General features: G+C 46.3%; 1 protein-coding gene across 1 annotated transcript; it reads right to left on the bottom strand.

Moving 5' to 3' along the window:
* Window positions 1-26: 26 nt before the first annotated feature.
* CAP1 (cyclase associated actin cytoskeleton regulatory protein 1) lies at window positions 27-17,964 on the bottom strand. The gene is made up of 13 exons (XM_067533836.1): window positions 17,851-17,964; window positions 9,769-9,881; window positions 9,151-9,251; window positions 8,342-8,419; window positions 6,244-6,387; window positions 6,068-6,153; window positions 4,827-4,932; window positions 4,217-4,394; window positions 3,391-3,581; window positions 3,028-3,151; window positions 2,839-2,921; window positions 2,173-2,316; window positions 27-1,413 (listed from the first exon to the last, which is right to left on the bottom strand). The coding sequence occupies exons 2-13, from the start codon at window positions 9,869-9,871 to the stop codon at window positions 1,330-1,332; spliced, it is 1,422 nt and encodes a 473-aa protein (XP_067389937.1). The 5' UTR covers window positions 9,872-9,881; window positions 17,851-17,964; the 3' UTR covers window positions 27-1,329.
* Between the last annotated feature and the right edge of the window lie 1,160 nt (window positions 17,965-19,124).

The following is a 19,124-nucleotide window of genomic DNA, read 5'->3' as shown; positions in this document are numbered from 1 at the left end:
CTCTGAACAGCAAACAAAGGCCAATGTAACGAGCAGGTTGGCATTATCTTTATTCTATTATCTGTATAATTTTAAGTACATAAGAAAGGTTTTTCCCACAAGCCTCAGGAGAAGAGGAGTACAAGTCACAGGACTGTCTCCAAATAAAAAAAATTGCATATTTTGTGAGTTTCATTTTAGGGGGAAAAAAAAACCGGTGACAATTTACAGAGGAAATGCAGTCAGATATGCTTGTCACCAGAGGCAATAGAAACACAAAGGTCAAGCACGTGCAGCTCCCTTTATAGGTCAGTGCAGGTGCTAGAATAGAGGCTGCAAGCCTCCAGCAGCGTAAATAGCCAAGCAACAAGGAAAGGAGAGAGGCTGAGAACAGTTTCACCTTCTATAGTAACTAAACAGGAGTGAGGATAAATAATGAAACTGACTTAGTCGAACTCATTTACAAAACACATACTGAATTTGGAATGAATAAGAAGCATCCCTCACTAGGAAGGAGAGAGGTTCAGAGGAACTGTCTTGGAAGACCGAACTTGAGTTCAGCTGCTTAGAAGGAACCTTTTGGGTAGAGATCCCTTTTAGAGAACGCCTCATAAGGAAGTGGACACTTCAGCTTCTAACCCTGGACAGACAGCAGGGTGGATCATTTACTCCAATGCAGTCTTCCGTGGCACCCGTTTACTGCAAAGCTTCTCATCATGGCACAAAGAGAATTACACAGGGCAAAATGAGTGCTGAAAGGGAAACTCAGGGTAGAATGCTACATACCCAGTCCTCAGCCTTTGGTTCAGCAAAACCATTCCCCCCATCTTGTAATGCCACTGATTGATTAGTACAATAGCTGGAGTTAGTAGCAGCTCCCAGTATCTTCCTGAAACCCATCTGACAGCTCAACTTAGCAAGCTGGGAACTACAACCCCTGATAAGGACACCATTAGGTCATTTCAAAGAGGGACAACATTCCTTTCTCACATGAACAAGTTGTCTGAAGATAATACAGAATAAATCAATGTAACAATCTGAAAGCCAACCACCAACACGGGCTCTGAAGTTCACCAGAAGTCAGACGTGATTGATTGGGGTGGTTAGACCTGACACAAGGGGGTTGATGCACCTTCCTGTTGATAGATGCAGATGATCAACTGACCTGCCACCCTACCCCAAATCCCAGCCTGAGGTATTTCAGTGAAGGCAGGTAGCTGTGTCTCTCAGGTAGAAGACAGAGAAGCAGTTTGAGAGCAGAGAGGTACAGGAAATCTAAGAGAATCATCTGAAAGCAGATTTGTCCCTCAACCAGGGCAAGGGGAGGCACAAGCCCCAGTGCCATTCTGCTTAGCCAGCAATTTCCGTCACGCTGGTAACCAGCTTCTGCCCATTCCAGAGGGACTTGAACTGTTCAGGAACAGGAAACTCATTCTGGAGGGTAAAAGAAATCTGTAGTGAGAAGTGAGAAGTCTGGTTTATATGAAAGACTAGGGACTATTCCTGTCCCTCCTAGCCTCACAAACCTAGTGGCAGACAAAAGGATCATTTGCACTGTGCTAGAAAGTTACCTCCCCCCCATTGCTCTGTAGTGTTTTGAGCACAGCAGATACATTGTTTAGGATACAGGCAAAAGGGATGGACAAGATTTGATTTAAAATCCAAATAAAGACCAAGAACTGGTTGGGTGAGTAGATGCTACATTAAGCTAGTCATAGCTTTTTCTAGAAGATTAAAGTCTAAAGTTAATGGACCAGACTGTTACCATACACACATTTCATTTCTCCCTGCATCGAGGAGGCTCGAGGGTCATTTCCAACAAGAGAGTCTTTGTCGCAAGCTCCGTCTGCTTAGGAGCTACTGAATCAGCCTTCAGAGAAGTCAGATCAAGGGAAGACACCCCCATCTTAAAGTTGATGGGTTTCAGAATCCATCACATAAAGGGTGGAATCTGGGGCAGTGTCTAGTTACTAGAGAAGGGCTCTACTAGGTGAATTGGCAGGTCTTTCAATGAACATCCATCCCTGGGAAGGGCTAGTTTTTGTTTCGGTAAGACAATGGAACAAGATATGACCTGAAGCGATACCATGTTTCTTAATCACTCCAATTCCTGCTGTTGCACAAGCCCCACCCCTCCATTCATTCCACCCCTTGCAGCTCTCTCCATTTATTTCAGGAAGAGGAAACACTTACGAAGTCACCACTCTCTGTAGGGATGAGGACATTCATCTCTGAAGACTTGGCACTGACAATCTCACAGGCTAGGGAGCTCTTGCTCAGATAAACATGGCATCCATCTGTCTTGTTGATGGAAACTGTTGGCACTTTACCCATTACCTAGTGAGGAAAGCATGACAGGGAGGTGGTTACAGTAGCATTGGCTTGTCCTAAGGAACCACTAGAGTTTGTTTATTGCTTTGCATTTTCCTTCAGGGATCAAGTCTTTTACACTGAACTCTACCATATCGCTGGAGGGAAGTTGAAAGGCTAATGGAGGTAGAGCAACTTGCCCATCACCACAAATCAAATATTGGGACAGAAATTAGAACAGACCCCTACCCTCAGCCCCTTGCTTTAGCTACTAGATTACACTGCCTTCCTTACAAGGGATAATCCATCCAGGATCTACACTCAGCAGAATGAGGCTGCTTTCCATTCTGCAACCCTGTGTAATCAGCTTTATGCAGTGCTGTTGGAAAACACTGGCATGGTGGAAGTTCGATAGGTGTTGGAGAGGCTTCATTAGAAGTAGTCAGATCGTGTACTGCAAAGTGAACTGCCAGACCTGTAAAGGCATCACCACATAATGCAGCACACAGTCCTATACAATCAGTCACAAGGAGGGTAGTGAGCAGTTACCTGAACTTTAATGTCCCTGCAGTTTATGATCTCCACGATGCCCACCACATCATCAAACACCAGACCTAGCTTCTTACAGTTATCTGCAGGGGAGAAAGAAAACAGCTCATACTACATCCCCCACTCCAGATCCAGCCTTTTGGTGTGTTGGCATGCAGAAGCCCAGCCCCCTTGAACCACAGCACTTACCCACTGTGATGGAGTTGATTTTGCCCTTGATTTGGAGTGTACTGTTCGTGCATTTGTAAATATATGCTACCTGCTTCAGCTCTGTGTCACTGATCACCAGGTTGGAGGCATTCTCCTGGTTTTCCTGATAAAGGGTGAAAAATACCAGTTATTCTGGTTAAGACCTACAGACTTAAGTATCCGTGGAGGTGTCATATGAGTAAAGACCCTCTCCTCTGAAGAATTCACAAGGCTGCAGAGATGCTTGTTCCTTCAAACTGACACCTGCTAGTTACTTCGAAGGAAAGATGTTTGTGGACCCTCCTCTGCTACTGAATTCCCATCACTCTAGCAGCCAATCTGTGATGTCACATGGACACTCACCACTCTCCACTTCTTGCCCTCCAGCTCCAGCATCGCCGGTTCCTTTTTGGGGGATGATTTTTTGGGTGGACTAGCAGCACAGGCTGGTTTGGGAGCAGTGAAAGGTTTGGGTCCTGTTCGGACAGGGCCACCTTGATTTTTCAGCCCTGGATTCTTGTGGATCTTCATATCATCTGAGACATGTTTCAGAGCTACAAGAGAAACCACTGTTACTCCAGGCGTCATTTGGTTGGATAATGCTAAATCAATAGGTATGCAAGGTCGAAGTTTAACAAGCACTGGAAGTCAGCAGCTATTAAACTCTTTCCAGAGCCATAAAACAAGTTCTGTGCCTCAAGTATTTACAATCTACATTGAACTAGGCAACATGAAAGATTGCTATGAAGGAAGGGACCTAGAGGAAAGGAAAGTGCTTTTAGCATTTAGAAATAGGTGAGCCAGAGCTCGATTTAAAGTGTTCGGTTTAACAATAGAGCCCGAATTCCACAGCTGTTCCATCCTCTGTGGGCCAAACTTTCATAAGTTTTGTTTCACCCACATTTCACTTGGCAAATACCTCCTCTCCCTCACCTCCCAGCTAGTTTTTAAACTACAATATCCTAACCATGCTCTTTTGTGTATCTGATGTTCTGAGCAGCCCAAGCCCATTCATCCTGGGAATGCTATTAAGAAAGAGAATTCTTCCTACATCCCAGAGGTAGCTTTTTAGGGTTTGCACGTAAGTGACCCAAAACACCATGCAGACTTAACCTAGAATATTTTTCTTTGTTTCCCTAACAGCCAAATGGCTGCCCACCACCAGCCTTCAGTTGCCCAGTTTGCTTACCAGAGGTAATGCCTTCTCCCTGATTGATCTGGGCAAACAGCGCTGAGTGGGAAGCAGAGTCACCTGTACTGGAGTTTGTGGGGGCAGGAGCAGGAGGGGGAGGAGGACCAGGCGGTGGAGGAGCAGCACCAGCAGAGGGCGCTGTAGGTGCATTGGCCACCTCTTTTGCTATAGGACCCTGTAAGAGATGCCCGAGAGGAAGTTAAACTTGTGTGATCACTACTTGTGCAACACTCCCTGTAACAGCAGTTTCCCTAGGTTATAAATAAGGATACGACTTTGTCATGGAGGTCACAGATTCCGTGACTTCCAGAGACCTCCATGACATTTTCTGTTCCGGGCCCTTGCGGGTTAGTGCAGGTAGCGGTGCCCTGGACTTGTCAGCCACGACAGTGGGTGCTAAACACCCCCCACCCAGAGGGGTTCAGGCTTCTCAAACCCCCAGTCAGCCCCGTTCTGTCACAGTTATTTTAGTAATAGACAGGACAGGTCACGGGCTTCTGTGAACTTCTCTTTGTTGCCCGTGACCTGTCCCTGACTTTTACTAAAAACAACAAAATCTTAACCTTAGTTATAAAGTATTGATTGCCAACATATAGTCAGCACTCACCGTTTTGCTCCAGGTCAGCCCTGTGGTGTGGTACTCTTTGATGTATGCTTGCAACTCTGCCCAGATACTCAGATAAGCTTTCACCCAGTCCACATGCTTCTTATCTCTATTGGAACAAAGTTTATTACAAGTTAAGTAGTGCAGGTTATCTAGGAGAGACCAGAAGCCATGTGGCTGTAACTGGATCCTTACATTTCCCTGTCCCCTACTTTGCAGAGGAGACTATTTGGAGCTTATTAGCAACACCATTGCAAGGAGAAAGCAAATGGCTACAATCCCTAGCCCTGAGGCCTTCTGTGACCAATGGGTCAGTGAGTCACCCATCCTTGAATGCTAGCCCTCCACATGTAGTCAGAGGTCCACAGAGTGCAGTACAGAACAGACCTGAAACAAACTAAACCCTACTGGGTGTTCCTCAGTTGGCATAATCTGTTGGTGAGATGTTTTATTGCCTCAGAAGAAACAAGCCAAGAGGGTTACTGGATGGAGCACTTGGGCACAGGAGGGATGTCAATGCACTTGCTAGCAGCGATTTGCCCAACCACATAAATCCAGGAATGCCAGGCAGTGTCGATATATTTATAGAAATGTAGCTGTTTATGAAGCTGAGGTGTATTAAATACACCCTACCACTGCTAAAGGAAAGGAGTGGTATTAAGTTTAATAGGCAAGGCTTCAGGGATGTCTTGGAAAGGGTTCATCTTTCTTGATGGTTCCAGCTTACTTTAGGGCTTTATTCACAGCTGTCTGATTTCCACATTCTAGAGACCAACTGAGGGGACAGGGGTACTAGCTAGGACTTGGGGAGACCCAGCTTCAATTCGCTGCTCTGCCACAGATGTCCTGTGTGACCTTGGGCAAGTCACTTAGTCTCTGTGCCACAGTTCCTCATTGTACAATGGAGATAATAGCACTACCTCACAGGGCCATTGGGAAGATAACTACATTAAAGGCTGTGAAACACTTTGGGGTCTACTGATGAAAAGCGTTACACAAGAGCTAGGTATTGTTTTATCTGAAGTGGCTTGGCTGAAGCAGGCAGGGTTCTCACAGGTTAAAAATGGTGCACTAGAGGGGTGCAACAGCAGATACTGATCCAACCAAGGTATTTTATTAGCTTAATCCTTCAGGACTGCATGCTAGGAGGGCCACATGCACCTCCACAGTTAAATCAAGAAACTGAAATTTCAATATTCAGCTGTCTGCATGCCTCCCACTTTGCAAAGCGAAGCGGAACCTACACATCCTTGTATTCCTTGAGGACCCGGTTGGTGTAAAACATGGCAGCATCAGTCATTTCCTTCACGTAGGGGCCAGGCTTTGGGGCCTAGAGAAGATACAACATATTAGAACCAGGGGCTGTTGCAGCCGCAATCCTGGCCTCCCCCGCCACTCCAAGGATCCACGTAGTCCTTACCATAGCCACCCAGCCCAGTGCCGGGATGCTCTCACTGACAGCTGATAGGTGATTGAACAGTTTGCTGCCACGATTTTTCTCCCGGAAGTTCTGCACCACCTGGATGTGCTCTGAAATGGGTTTCAGTAGTGTTGAGAAGTTATTCTGCAACACAGAGGAGGATGGGCGGCAAACAAGTGAGACACAGCCATTCTTAGAGGGATTCCAATCGGCACAAGCCTAGGCTACAGCTCTTGTACAAGCTCTGTATTGCTAGTGTTTCAATTAGAGTCCCCCAGCCCAGCTCCTCCTGTAGTGAAGGCCCCAGTTCTGTGTTGGACGGGGGCTATGGAAGTATGCCAGAAATTGTGACTAATGCAGAACCCAAGAGGCACTTGGAGACAAAGTCTCATCAGTCATGGAGACAGGGATATCCTTTCTGAGGTTCTGTAGTATTCAGATGTTTTTCAGATTGCTTTGCTGTCTTAGTTTTCAGGCACACATTGCAGGTTCATTACAAACCAAGCCCCTCCAGTATCTAAACTTGATGGGGTGAGTCAAACAGAAAGAGCTAGACTTCAACTCAAGTTACTTCTATGAATTCAATTCAGACCCTTAATTTTTATTTTTTTTAAACACTTAAATATTCACAAAGCGTCTTGCTCTGTGGTGTCTATTTAGGAATTTGGACATAGGAGATCAGTTGCTCAGAAGCAGCTTTCCCAGGCCATTTGTTTGTCTGCTCTACTACAAGACAAACTTTAATAGCTAGAACCATATCAGAGAGGGTCTCCTGGGCCATCTCCCTTCCATTTCTGATCATACATCTCACGGTGTCAGCAGCAATATATATGGAGTATAATACAGGAAGATATTTTTAAAGCTCTTTAAGTGCAGAGTGTTGTCTTTAAGAGGAGCCTGTTTGCGCTCTTCATTTCATTGTTCCTTCCCATCTGCTCAGTTGTAGATGGAGAGGAGGACAGCTGGCTCTCTGGGACCACCAGCAAGCATTCCTGGCTACAGTTCGGGAAGCTTTGATCTAGAGCCATGATCAGGTAAGGGTATGCTTGAGTAAACACGCTTCAGAGAGGTCAACTATTTGGCATTTTAAACAAGGGCATGCCTGCTTCAGAACTGACTAGAGACCTGCAAGATGTCCTTTACAAAAAGCTATCTAGGAATTAAAGGCTACAAGTAAACCACTTTAAACAAGGCTTACGTGTAACAGATCTGTTGAATCTGTAAATGGATTCCTGGGCTAAAGACCTTCTATCCAGACTTCTGTGTCCTAAGAAGTCTGGTTTAAGAGGGAAACAGAACCTAGAAGCTAAACTGTGATACTGTACTTTGCAGTGAAAGGGGAAGTAGCACAGAAATCCTGACAGCCTGAAGTAGCATTAGCAGAGGTAATAGTTCTCCCATTGGGACACTGCAAGGAAGGGCTAAGGTGCATAATATATCACTAGATAAATCAGAGTATAAGCAGAAGAAAATCAATGCATGCAGGATCCGATTTCCCTCCCAGTCAGACAAGCTGCAGGCTGAGGGGAATTGTTGATTTGCTTACTAAGGAAAACTGATTCTAAGACTCTAGCCGTTAATCAGGTATCAACATCTAGAGTCAGACACCTATGCTGCCTAAGAAAGAACCTTTGTGTAATGCTTTGAGGACACAGGAGCACTGAATAGTGCTAAGTACCATCTACTCAATTTCCAGCGCTGCTGCCATCTCACAGGTTCTGTAATTCATGGTTCACCGAGCAGCTACTGCATCTAGTATTGGTGCCAAGTGAAATACGAGCCATCTACATGCTGTTGGGTATGAGAAAGAGCCACCTGTGTATTGTACAAGCTTAGATAGTTATGGCATATCCATAAATACTCAGCATTTTCTAGTAGTTTCAGTGAGTCCTGAGTCAGTTTCTGGAACTAGACTCTGTGCATGCTAGTCTGATCAGAGAGCGCTAACTCATAGTTGCAGGCGTCACCTCTACTCCCAGATAAGTTTCTTTGGGAGCAGTTTTAAGGGCCCAGATTCTTCAGTTTTTGCAGTTTTCCTCCAGATTAGCCCAGACTTATGCAGCTCTGAGTAACCTATGTTAGGATTCTCCAGACTTACCGCTGATGGCTGCTGACATTGTGATGCTGTCACCAAGAGAACCCTCTCAATCATCAGGCCCGTATGAACCATTTCAGCCTTATAAGGAAAGGGGGAAAAAAACAATTACATACTGTTTACACAGACCAACAGGATGTTCCAGTGATCAGTGTGCTTTCCTAGGATTCAGGAGATGTAGGTTTAATTCTCTGCTCCATCACAGATTTCCTATGTGACCCCAAGCAAATCACTTAGCCCCTCGCTTCTTCAGTTCCCCATTTGTAAAAATGTCCTATCTAACAGGGCATTGCAAAGATAAATATATAATAGACTGTGAGGTGGTCAAATATGATGGTAATGGGGGCCATATAAGATAGCTAGACAGAATAACGTAACTACACATAGACATCAGGACTATACTATTTACAGGGACCAGTTCATCTTTTTGGCCTCCCCAGCAGGCTTTCAGTTGTGAAGACAGGTGATTCTGGGCCATTTAGTCTGGTTTTTAATTTATACAAAAGCCATATTCTTGGAGATAGTTTCAATAGAAATTGATGAGTCAGGATAGACAAGACAAGAATTTACCAACACTGAAATTGCACAGCTCTGTTCCCACTTAGAGGGATACACAATAGAGAGGTAGATGCGGATTTCTGAAGATTATCCAGAGATCTACATCTGTGCTGAATACTCCAAGATTAGCATTTTGCTCTATGAAGTGGGGAAAGGGAGGCAAAACTCAACAACATCTCTCAGTCAGCCCTCAAAAGTCTAGATTAGTGGTCAGCCATACATTTACAACCTGGGAAAGGAAGCTAAATCCTTACATGTTTCTGAACATCGCCACCAATGTCTTTGCTGATCTTCATATATTCTGCTACTGGACCAGCCAGGAGAGAGTCGAAAGCTTGCACATACTGAGCTATTTCTACGGGAAATAGAAGAGTGCGGAGTTAAGGGGCAGCAGATGGACTCTGACTGGAAATATTTGTGAGTGACGTTTTCAGCAGATGCTGCCACCTTCCTTACATTGAAGTTTTGCAGAGCATTTTGTCAGTAGGACTGCACGAGTCAGAGTGTGTATGTGGCAGGTGCTGCTGCTAATCCTCAAACATGCAGATGGATACTGGTCTAAATGTACTTTTGCTTAAAAGAGAAGCAGCTTGGCTCAGGAGACAAGGGAAGTATTGCACACACAGGAAGCTCTTGTTTTAACAGTACAGTAACCACAGGCCCTTCCTCCCTGTGCGTGTATGTGGGCATGTTATCTGCGTGAAACTCACTTCCCTTCCTGGTACAGCTATTCAGGCTTACACAACATCAGATTGCATGCTCTGCAGAGCACCTGCCTTCCAGAATTGGAACTTTCAGTGTTCAGTACAAGTAACATCAGCCATACAACATGTCAAGTATTGATACAGAGATTTGCAGCAGAGGGTCCTTACCTTTGGGAGAGCCACCTCCATGCATGCCAGGGGCTTGGGACACAGCTTCCAAACGCCCCACAGCCTGCTCCAACCGCTCAACCAGGCTTTGCATATCTGTCATGGCTCACCACCTGCAGAGACAGTCTACCCATTATTAGCTCCTCAAACACAACATCAACTGAATGCTCAATATTCTGAGGGGTTTACTTAGCATTCTGGATGTTCGCCATGCCCCCATCACAGGACACTTATTCTAGCCTCACGTCATCCAGTTTAGAATATGTAGCACGCTTACCCATTGTTCAGAGGCTCTTTTGATAGCCCAGCTGCCAGTACCCATCAGAGGACCCCATTGGCCAGCCAATACATAATGACCGAGTAGCGTCCACTGCATAATAATTCATAAACTTATCCATGCTAAGCTGACAAGGAGAGTTTCCAGATATTTTGTTGTAGTGCTCAGATACCATGGGGGTAGCTGAAGTATATGACCCTGCATAGAATTTTATAGAATACAGGGAAACTGACCACAGCTGTGATTATGACCATAACTGACTTGTTGCACGATTGCTATCAAAGGGTCGGTTCTTTTTCTACATGTATAACGAGTGCACGAAGAAGAGTTAGTTTCAGATACAATTAGATTTGGTGGTTTTGATTCTGCAAAGACATTTGAGGTGGCCACACCCACCCGACTTCCACCAAGTGAAATTCCATGACTCCAGCAATGTCTCAACCCACAGAATTAGCATGCTAAACCAACGCATGCTCTGGCACACGCCAAGACAAGCAGCTGCATAAGAGAAGAATGTGAAGCTGCTTCTGAAACAATGTCTGCCCTGTTAATACTTTCCATCTACATGCTTTTGTATTTATACTGCGGGATCTATTCTCCCACTGATGCACAAGGGCAGTTTAGGCAAACAAGTCATTTAAGCATCTCATTTGGAGAAGCATAATAAAACGTTCCCTTCACTCCTGCCCTGCCCAGCACCAGAGTGTCAGAATTCACCCTCTGAACACTAATGCTAAGGGAATGCAGGGAGGCATGAGCAATGAGCCAGCCATACACTTCCATCTTATCACCATACATTAAGACATTTTGAAGCATGAATCACAATTACAGCCTGAACACGCAACTTCCTCTTATTGCAGACAGCCTCCAGAGTTCAAAATCTTAACAGGAAGAATTTCACCTTCAGTCAAAGGGGAAATTAGATTTCTTCGGCTATATTTAAAAAGCTGAAAATAGATCCGCCTCGTAAATTAGACTTGGGTTTTAACCAATTTTGCTTTTGTTTGCAAGCCTCCCAAGTCATAGCATAAAAATGTTTATTTTTCCCTGTCCCATGGAGGATGCAGGCCAGACCCAGCATTAGTCACAAGGAACACTGATGTCACAGGAAAAAACAAGGTCACTTTCCACCCCTCCATTTGTATGAAGAGTCAGCAGACGAGCCAATGAGACACTGGAGAAAGGAGGACAGAGCGGGGGTGAGAGTGGTCTGCTGCAATGCTCCACCCCAGCACGTTTACACAACTTCAGAGAGGAAGAGAGCAGTTTCCTCCTTGGAACAGCATCTCCTCTAATTCACTTTACAGAAATGTCTCAGCAGCTACTAGACAAGTTGCAGCAAGAAAGAGTTTAGAGAGTTTGAGGCTAGCGTGCAATGTTGATCACGCAGCCTACATTAGTGATCACCTCTCTTCTATTTCCTAGGATGCAGGACACCAAGTCACGAGATCCCAGTTCTCCACCTCAGCTCCCCTTCCCTCCTCCCCTTGTATTCCAAAAGGAGCACAAAAAAACCCTCAAAACCTGATATCAGTTGTGGATGCTGCACTCCAGAAACTCAGGGAAGTGAGTTCCATACACGTTTTAATGAAGCATGTTTACAAAAGGATCTCAGGTTTACAGAACATCAAGCAGTCAACGCAGCTATTCTGCACTTCTGTTCCCTACTGCAGTCCATATGGGGCTCTAATCAGATCAGACCCATTACCCTGCGTCTCTGACTACATTTCAGACAGGGATTCTGAATAACATGAAAAAGCCCAGATGGAGGGAAGCTTCCAACCCTGATGAATTCAACATGTTGCAGGCCTGTACACAGCGGAATGCACAACACCCCTGCAGGTGAGTTGCTGAAACCGGAGAGACACTACTGAAATTGCCCCAGATCTTCAGAGGGACCCCCTCATTCCCACCACTGATCTGTCAGAATTTTCTTGGGCAGCTTGTGGCCCGTGCTAGGAAAATCCTAAATGTCTGGCATTTGAGGTCACTTCTGTAAACCTAGCACCATGCAGCAGATGGCAAATTAATTTTATCTTCTACTTGTGATAGACATGGGTACCCTCAGCATTAGGACACAGCTTATAAAGTAATCGCTTTGATTTTGCTGCCACTGCATCAAGTGACTTAATTGCTGGTGATGTGAACTCCAGCAGAAGCCTGCTACACTTCAGGCAGCCGTCACCGGAACTATCTACCATAGGTCACTCTTTGTGCTGCACTCTTTCTTCCACCCTCCTGTAAATAGCACCGTGATGCTATTTCAGTATAGAGACATCTCATTACAAAGTCAAGAATCATACTGATGTTGATACGAGTAGAATCTGCAATCCAGAAACTAAAACTTAGTGAGGAAAAAAGATCATAGTATTTGCATTGGTTGAGCTGTCATCTAATATATGAAATGCTGAAACAAAATGTAATAAAAGTATAGGAATCCATGGTTTACAGATAAAATTGGTTTTCTGAAGTTCTTTAATGCAATGAGATACAGATAGTGGAATCTATCTGTAACAGGAGACTGTAAATTGAGGCACCAGGGATCACTTCTGTGCACTGCAATCTTTGTGTCCTGGATAACTTCAAAGTCTTTCTGAATTGAAATCTTAAGTCAAACATCAAGAGCGAGCCCTTTGGATAAGCAAGAGTTTGAGGTTCAGAGAAGACTCCAACATGGAGCTATATTCCAAAATTTATGTTTAGGTCTTGTGTACATGCGGAATTTTTCAAAATGTTGTTTTTCTGTTAATAGTTACAAGTCAGGTCCTCAAGAACCAACTAAAACTAGTTTCAGCGCTATTAGCAGGCCACTTAAGAACTCATGTTGAACCTTTACACATTTCACTCTGGGTGAGAGATCAATCCACCTTCAGGGTATCTGAAAAGATTTTTGGTTTTAAGCTATTTGCTAACACTAATTAAGGTAATCTTCTCAGGATCTGAAGGTAAACACATGCTGGCACAGGCATGGGCCTTCCAACTATACCTAGCAATCTGCCTTTTATAGGGCTCAAAACAGTAAGTAGAACATCAGATTTAAGAGGTGTAATTGCTAATTAATCCAAGGAAAACAATACTGCACTGGAGGGAGTGCTTAGTAGAGTTAATAGGTCCTGATATAATGTGTACAGGGTTGGTGAAGCATTTCTGGCTTGGCAGGTCAAGATACCAGACTTTAATGTTGTAGTCATCTAGTTTAATTATTTTTTCAGTAGAACAATGTTAGTTTTACAACCTCCCAATAGTCCAACAGCTTAGAGTTAGATGTGCACCTCTGCTCAGTTTCACTTTTTGCAAAGTATGAGAAGCTGTGAGCCTCATGTTGCCAACAACGTTATGGGTACTTCCTGATCCCACAGTAATGGGGATCTATGATGGGACAATTAAGTTGAGAAAATGCAGGATTTTATTTTTAAGTTGACATTCTCATCTGACCTCCTGAGAGGTTTCATACTACTTCCGAGATCTGTATCTCAAAAGAACCTGTTTATAACTAGCTGTTCAGTACACATCTGAGTCAGGCGTTATTTGAAGGAGAACAAGACAGTAATCAGAATGACTGATTTAGGGTCTAGCACATCTTGGCAGTTGCCAGGGCTCGCAGTGAATGCACTGCTACTGCAAGTCCCTGATGGCTGCCAGCTGTTACCTGTCAGCTCTGTGTTCTTGGGGAACCAGGGCGCAATACCCAGCCTGTCTGACTCACGAAGGACTCCCCCCACCAAGCCTCTGCTTGAACCAGAACTGACCAGAAGACTTAGAAAAAGCAATGAAAAGGCAGTGGGAGACATACCTAAACCACTCCAGAGAAGAGTGACAAATTAAGGGAACTCCCCTAGCCTCATTTGCATCGAAGATGTGAGAAGGAGGCGTTTCCATTAGCATACAGAATGGAGTCCAGAGATTCCAAGGCAGGGACAGCACTGAACTCTAGGACCAGAGAAGCAGGGAAGCACGGCATGATGGGAGATCTCTGCTCTTGATTTTAATGAACCCAAACCTGCACACCCCCAGCACAGCAGTTATCTGACTCTAGTAATGAACCTTCTATTGGCATCCAAATACTGAATTTGCCTAATTGCATTGTGAGCTCCCTGGAAGGAACACTGCCCATAGCCAAGAATGATCCGTTCCTATTGTCCAGCCCAAAACAACACAATTCTGATATACTCCCTTGAGTCATCGTTTACCCATAAACAAATCTAGTGTCCTCCCTTGAACTATTGGTTCTTCCCTACAAAAACCCCTGCCCAAGTTCAAACCTCTGTTCTGATGCCTGGATCCAAAAGCTGCATCAGTTCCACGGGACTTCACCTTTTCCTGACTGATCGTGTTGGGGACTCTGCCTGTCTCAAGCACTCTGGACCCTAAGCTGAACAGCCTGTCTCCTGGGAACCTTCGACCAGTTCAAGTTGCGCTGAGTGGTGAGCCCATTTTCCCCCTCAGACCTCATTTGATCTCTCTCACTCCAGATATAACTTTCTAAACCTGACTTTTGTAATCAAACTCGGGCTAGGCCACTCCTCCTCCCATAGAAATTGTGTAATATTGTAACTGTTTGGTTGTTTTTCATTCCTTGTATGGTTATTACTATCTTAAGTTTTATATACTTAGCAATAAAATAACTTTGATAATCAAGCTGATTGCCAGACTCTCTCCAACCTTCGTTTACCCTTTCGTGTTCTCGGCTTCCCTATTTTGCACTGCAGCAACGCTTCTCTTACCTATGCTAAAGATCCCTGTAGTGCCCAACAATCCTGTGGGGTTTGCTCATCAAGGGGGGTTACTACCAGAATAATTGTAACATGAAAGTGGGGATAGGGACGTGCTGAGCCTGTGGTATATAAGGGTGGCAGCTTGAAAGTGCTGTTTGACCCAGCCTGCTGAGTCCAGGGACATATAAGGAGTCAGCTTGAGAGTGCTGATTGACCCAGTCCACTCAGATGCACTCTGTAAATCTGTGAATGTGTGTGTATATACGTGGGTGTTTATCTGAGTCTAGGGCTGGAGGAACCCAGCCCTGGGAAACTTAGGTCCTTCAGGGTAGCTCCCTTGCAGAAGGGAGAAGTAAAGCTCCACATGAAAACACAAGCAGTGCATTGATAGAATTACAACCTTCTCCTTCCTTCCTTCCCACCCCCTCCCCGGGAAAGTAACCCTAATAAATGAACATACCCCAAGGTAACGGGTAAATCTGATAACACAGGACATATGGTTCTGTATTCTCTAATCTAAATACTTTTTGACATTGGTCCTGAAATGAATATATTTAGGGCCAATATTTCAGAATGACAACGTTTTATTTCTGATTTAGAAAGTTATCCCATAATGATATTTTGTTAGATACAAGAGATAAAGTCAACCTCCTATTTGGACCCTACTCTGCACTCCTGAGTAACAACTCCCACTGAAGTCACTAGACTGGAAAAAGTGCCAAACACGCTTAGCGAAAAGCAGTTGTGTTAATAGAGTGAGGTGACTCTGAAGAACTCTTTGTTCACCAGAATTATCTGAAATACAATATTTACACTTGTCGAATACCTTGAGAGTATGTAACCTACACCTATCCTACAAATAATTTGGAACCTCAAAATTTAAGCTAGTTTGATACTGTACTAAGCATGTGTCATGGATCCAGGACTAAGGTAGAGATACTGAAGAAATTCTGAATATGTTTCCTTGAGTAGAGATAGCTTTGTCTAAAACTGATAAACCATAGACACAATGAGCTCCTTAGAAGCTCAGAGGTATTAGAGTCTTCAGGATCATACAAAGATCCATTTGAACTTTTCTCCCATTTGATTTTCTGAGGAGATAAGAATGTTAACTTTTGTTACAACAGGACAGGGTGCTTTTCTCAGGTTAACTACCTACAATTCTTCATTGTCATGGATCTCTAATCCAGATGTTGGCAACTTCTAGCATGGTACCAGAAACCGGCATGACAAATCCTGTGGCTTAACACAGAAGAGCCTCTGCTCCATTTTTATGTGACAGTGGAGCAGCATAGTGAAGACATGATTATTTTGATCAGGAAAGTTGAAACTGAGATGATCTTATCAGTTTCACTGGGAAATGGAAGGGCAAGAGGGAAAAACAGCAGTACAGAGAACAAGAGAAAGGCAACATCACAGTGACATGTAGAGAGTTACCAGTGTTTTGATACAGCTGGCCTGTCCTTATTAAAGGAAAATTCTTTTGGCACTGCAGTACTAAAAGACATGCAGTACTGTAGTTGGACATTGGATGCAGTGCTCTAGTTCACCTCCCATGCCTGCATGGCATCTCCTGAATGACTCAATCTCCTTAGTCTACACCTCTGGTTTGCTTTCTAACATGTCAGTCTGTCACACTACACATCTGCATAAAGATAAATACGCATGTGAAATGCCCAGCTTTCTAGAGAACTACCGGTGACGTTTAATGACTATAAGTCAACAGTGAAGAAGTGGCATTCAGAAGAACTAAAGTGAAATCAAGCACAGGGGATAGAGTGGGACCATCATTTGCTAGATTTTGAATCAGATTTCACACAAGATTTTCACTGTAGGACTGTCACCATTATCAACATTTACTCCTACTTCAATCCACAGGATGATGTTAAATGGAGTACGTCAGGGCGACTCTTAGATCTCTACAGCACCTTCTACTAGTAGAGTAAGCCTTCCATCCGAGAATTGCAAAATGCTTTATGAATACCCACACAAATGTAGTCTCAACACCCATGCAAAGTGTTTGAATCTACTTACTTCAGTAACAGTCACAAGCATGCACTCTTCCTGTTAAGCTCAGACAGTTTATTTTATTGACAACAGAAGTGTTGCTCACTGCCAACCGTTAGGGCAGGAAGTTGTCAAATAAGGCCAAAGATCTTTTCCTGACTTAATGGATGACATCTGTAAGTAAGCGTCTTTACTAAACTGACCACAGCAAGAGAAGTGCACTTATGAATATTTATTGCTTATTGAATAGCCATGTGACCCTGTTTCACTTTGGTTTCTGGAGTAGATTTCGCACAAACAGAACTGCCCGCGCAATTCCATGCAAGCCCCTTTAGTCCGGGGAAGCAGCTCATATGACAACTAAACAGAAGCGTTCCCTCTAAAATGAAATTCTTAATGAAACTTCATCAATTCTTAATATGTGGCTAGAGTAACCTGCTCAGGGAAGCGCCTTGGAGCCAGCTATTTGGTTTGGGACAGAAAATACCAATCTCTTTGTCTTCCCTCCTGCTGTGGAGCTGGGGGGAGGGGGAAAAGAAGGAGGAAGGGGGGGGCAGCTCCCTCACTCCCCCTCCCATGTACCTGGGGGCCCCAGTTCCCACACCCAGCCTCAGGCACCCTTCCCCTGCCATGGACCTGCAGGGGCCCTGCTCACACACCCACCCTCAGCCTCTCGCCATGGATAAGGGGGGGCCGCACCCGCACCATGGACCTGGGGGGGGGGCTGCTCCCACACCCACCGCAGGGCATCCCGCCCGCAGCCCGGCTGCTCACGCTGCCCCAGCTCCAGGGCAGGGCGCCAGAAGAGCCCGAGGCCGGTTCCTGCCTAGGCCGGGCAGCCGAGTGCCTCAGGCCGTGGGGGGCTTTGACTCGCGCGCGGCCTTTGCCCTCCCCCGGGGGCCCGCCGGGCTGGGCTGGGCCGGGCCGGGCACCGAGCACCCCCGGGCAGCACCGGACTGCGGGGTCCCGGGGTGGCCGGCTGGGGCCCGGTTCCCCTTCACAGCCAGGCCTCCGGGCCCAGCGACCCCGAGGCCCGCGCGGGGCGAGACGGATCGGATCGCCCGGCCCGGCCCCGCCGCTCACCGTCTCCTCCGCTCGCTGCTCCCTCCGCGGTCCGCTTCCGCCTAGTAGCGACACCGCCCAGCAACCCCCGCGCCGCCCTTCCTTCCTTCCCTCCCTCCACTTCCGGCCTCCGGCCTCACCCCGGAACTACGCACGTGGGGGGCGGGGCGGGGCGGGGCGAAGGAGTACCACGCTTCCTTGCTGGGAAGGCGGCTCGCGATTGGTCGATGAGCGGGAGGGCGCGGTCGGGAGGGTGACCGCGCCCATTCAGGGGAAAGAGGGGTGGAGTCTGTAGGCCAACGGCCAAACGCCAGGGGGCGGGGTCTGAAGTGGGGGTTGTGCCTGCTGCAGTGCAGAGGCCGGTGGCGGTGGAGTCTGACTCTGGGCGGGAGGGGGTCCCCGGGGGGGGGGTCGGGTTTGAATTGGGGGGGCTTCAGGCTGGGCCCTCAGGAGGTGGGGTCTGAGCTGTAGGCTGGGCCCCCAGGGGGTGGGGTTTGAATGGCGGGGGGCCTCAGGCTGGGCCCCCAGGGGGTGGCGTAAAAATGGCGGGGGGCTGCAGGCTGGGCCCCTAGGGGGTGGGGTCTGAGCTGGGGGCTATTGCATAGGACCCCCCAAGGTTGTGTCAGAGCAGGGGAGCTATAGTGTGAGAACCCCAGGAAGTGGGGTCAGAGTGGGGGGGGGCTATAGTGTGTGAACCCACCTAGGGGGTGAGGTTTGAGCTGGGGGCTATGGGCTGGTTCTCCAAAGGGGGTCTACAGGCTGAGACCTCCAGGGAGTGAGGTCGGAGGAGCTGCACATTGGCCCTCCTGCCCAGAGGGGTGGATTTTAGGTTGAGGAGGGCCGTGGCCTTCAGGCAGCGATGTTTGCAGCCAGGGGAGAAAAGGGAATGCCTGTGCCTGCAGAGGCTCCTAGGAGAACACATTGAGTTCAGACTCCGGGTGAGAAGCTAAAAGATGGACCCTGGAAGGAACAACATACGTTTTCCCCCTCCATCATGCTTATTATGGTAGTGCCTGGGAGTGAACTGAGATTGTAGCCCTATTGTGCTGGGTGCTGTACAAACAGCATAAGAGAGAGTGGCTGCCCTGAGAAGAGTTTGCCATCAAAATAGCTGCACCTTTGCCTGGAGGCACTTCCTCAGAGTACAGGGAGAGACCCAGCTGTGCGAGGAAATGCCTAGAAAGGCACTTGATGATAATGACCTGCTAACTGCCTATGCCTGGGCAGGGCAGGGAAGTCATTTCCTAACCCATCTCCTCAGGCCAAAAAAGCAGCAAGTCTTATGACAGATGGAC

This window comes from Emydura macquarii, unplaced genomic scaffold, assembly GCF_026122565.2.
Source record: "Emydura macquarii macquarii isolate MOO-44397 ecotype Brisbane River unplaced genomic scaffold, CSIRO-AGI_Emac_v2 contig_3348, whole genome shotgun sequence".
Lineage (NCBI taxonomy): Eukaryota > Metazoa > Chordata > Testudines > Chelidae > Emydura > Emydura macquarii.
Note: the sequence above shows the minus strand (reverse complement) of the source record. Positions and strands in the feature narration are given on the sequence as shown.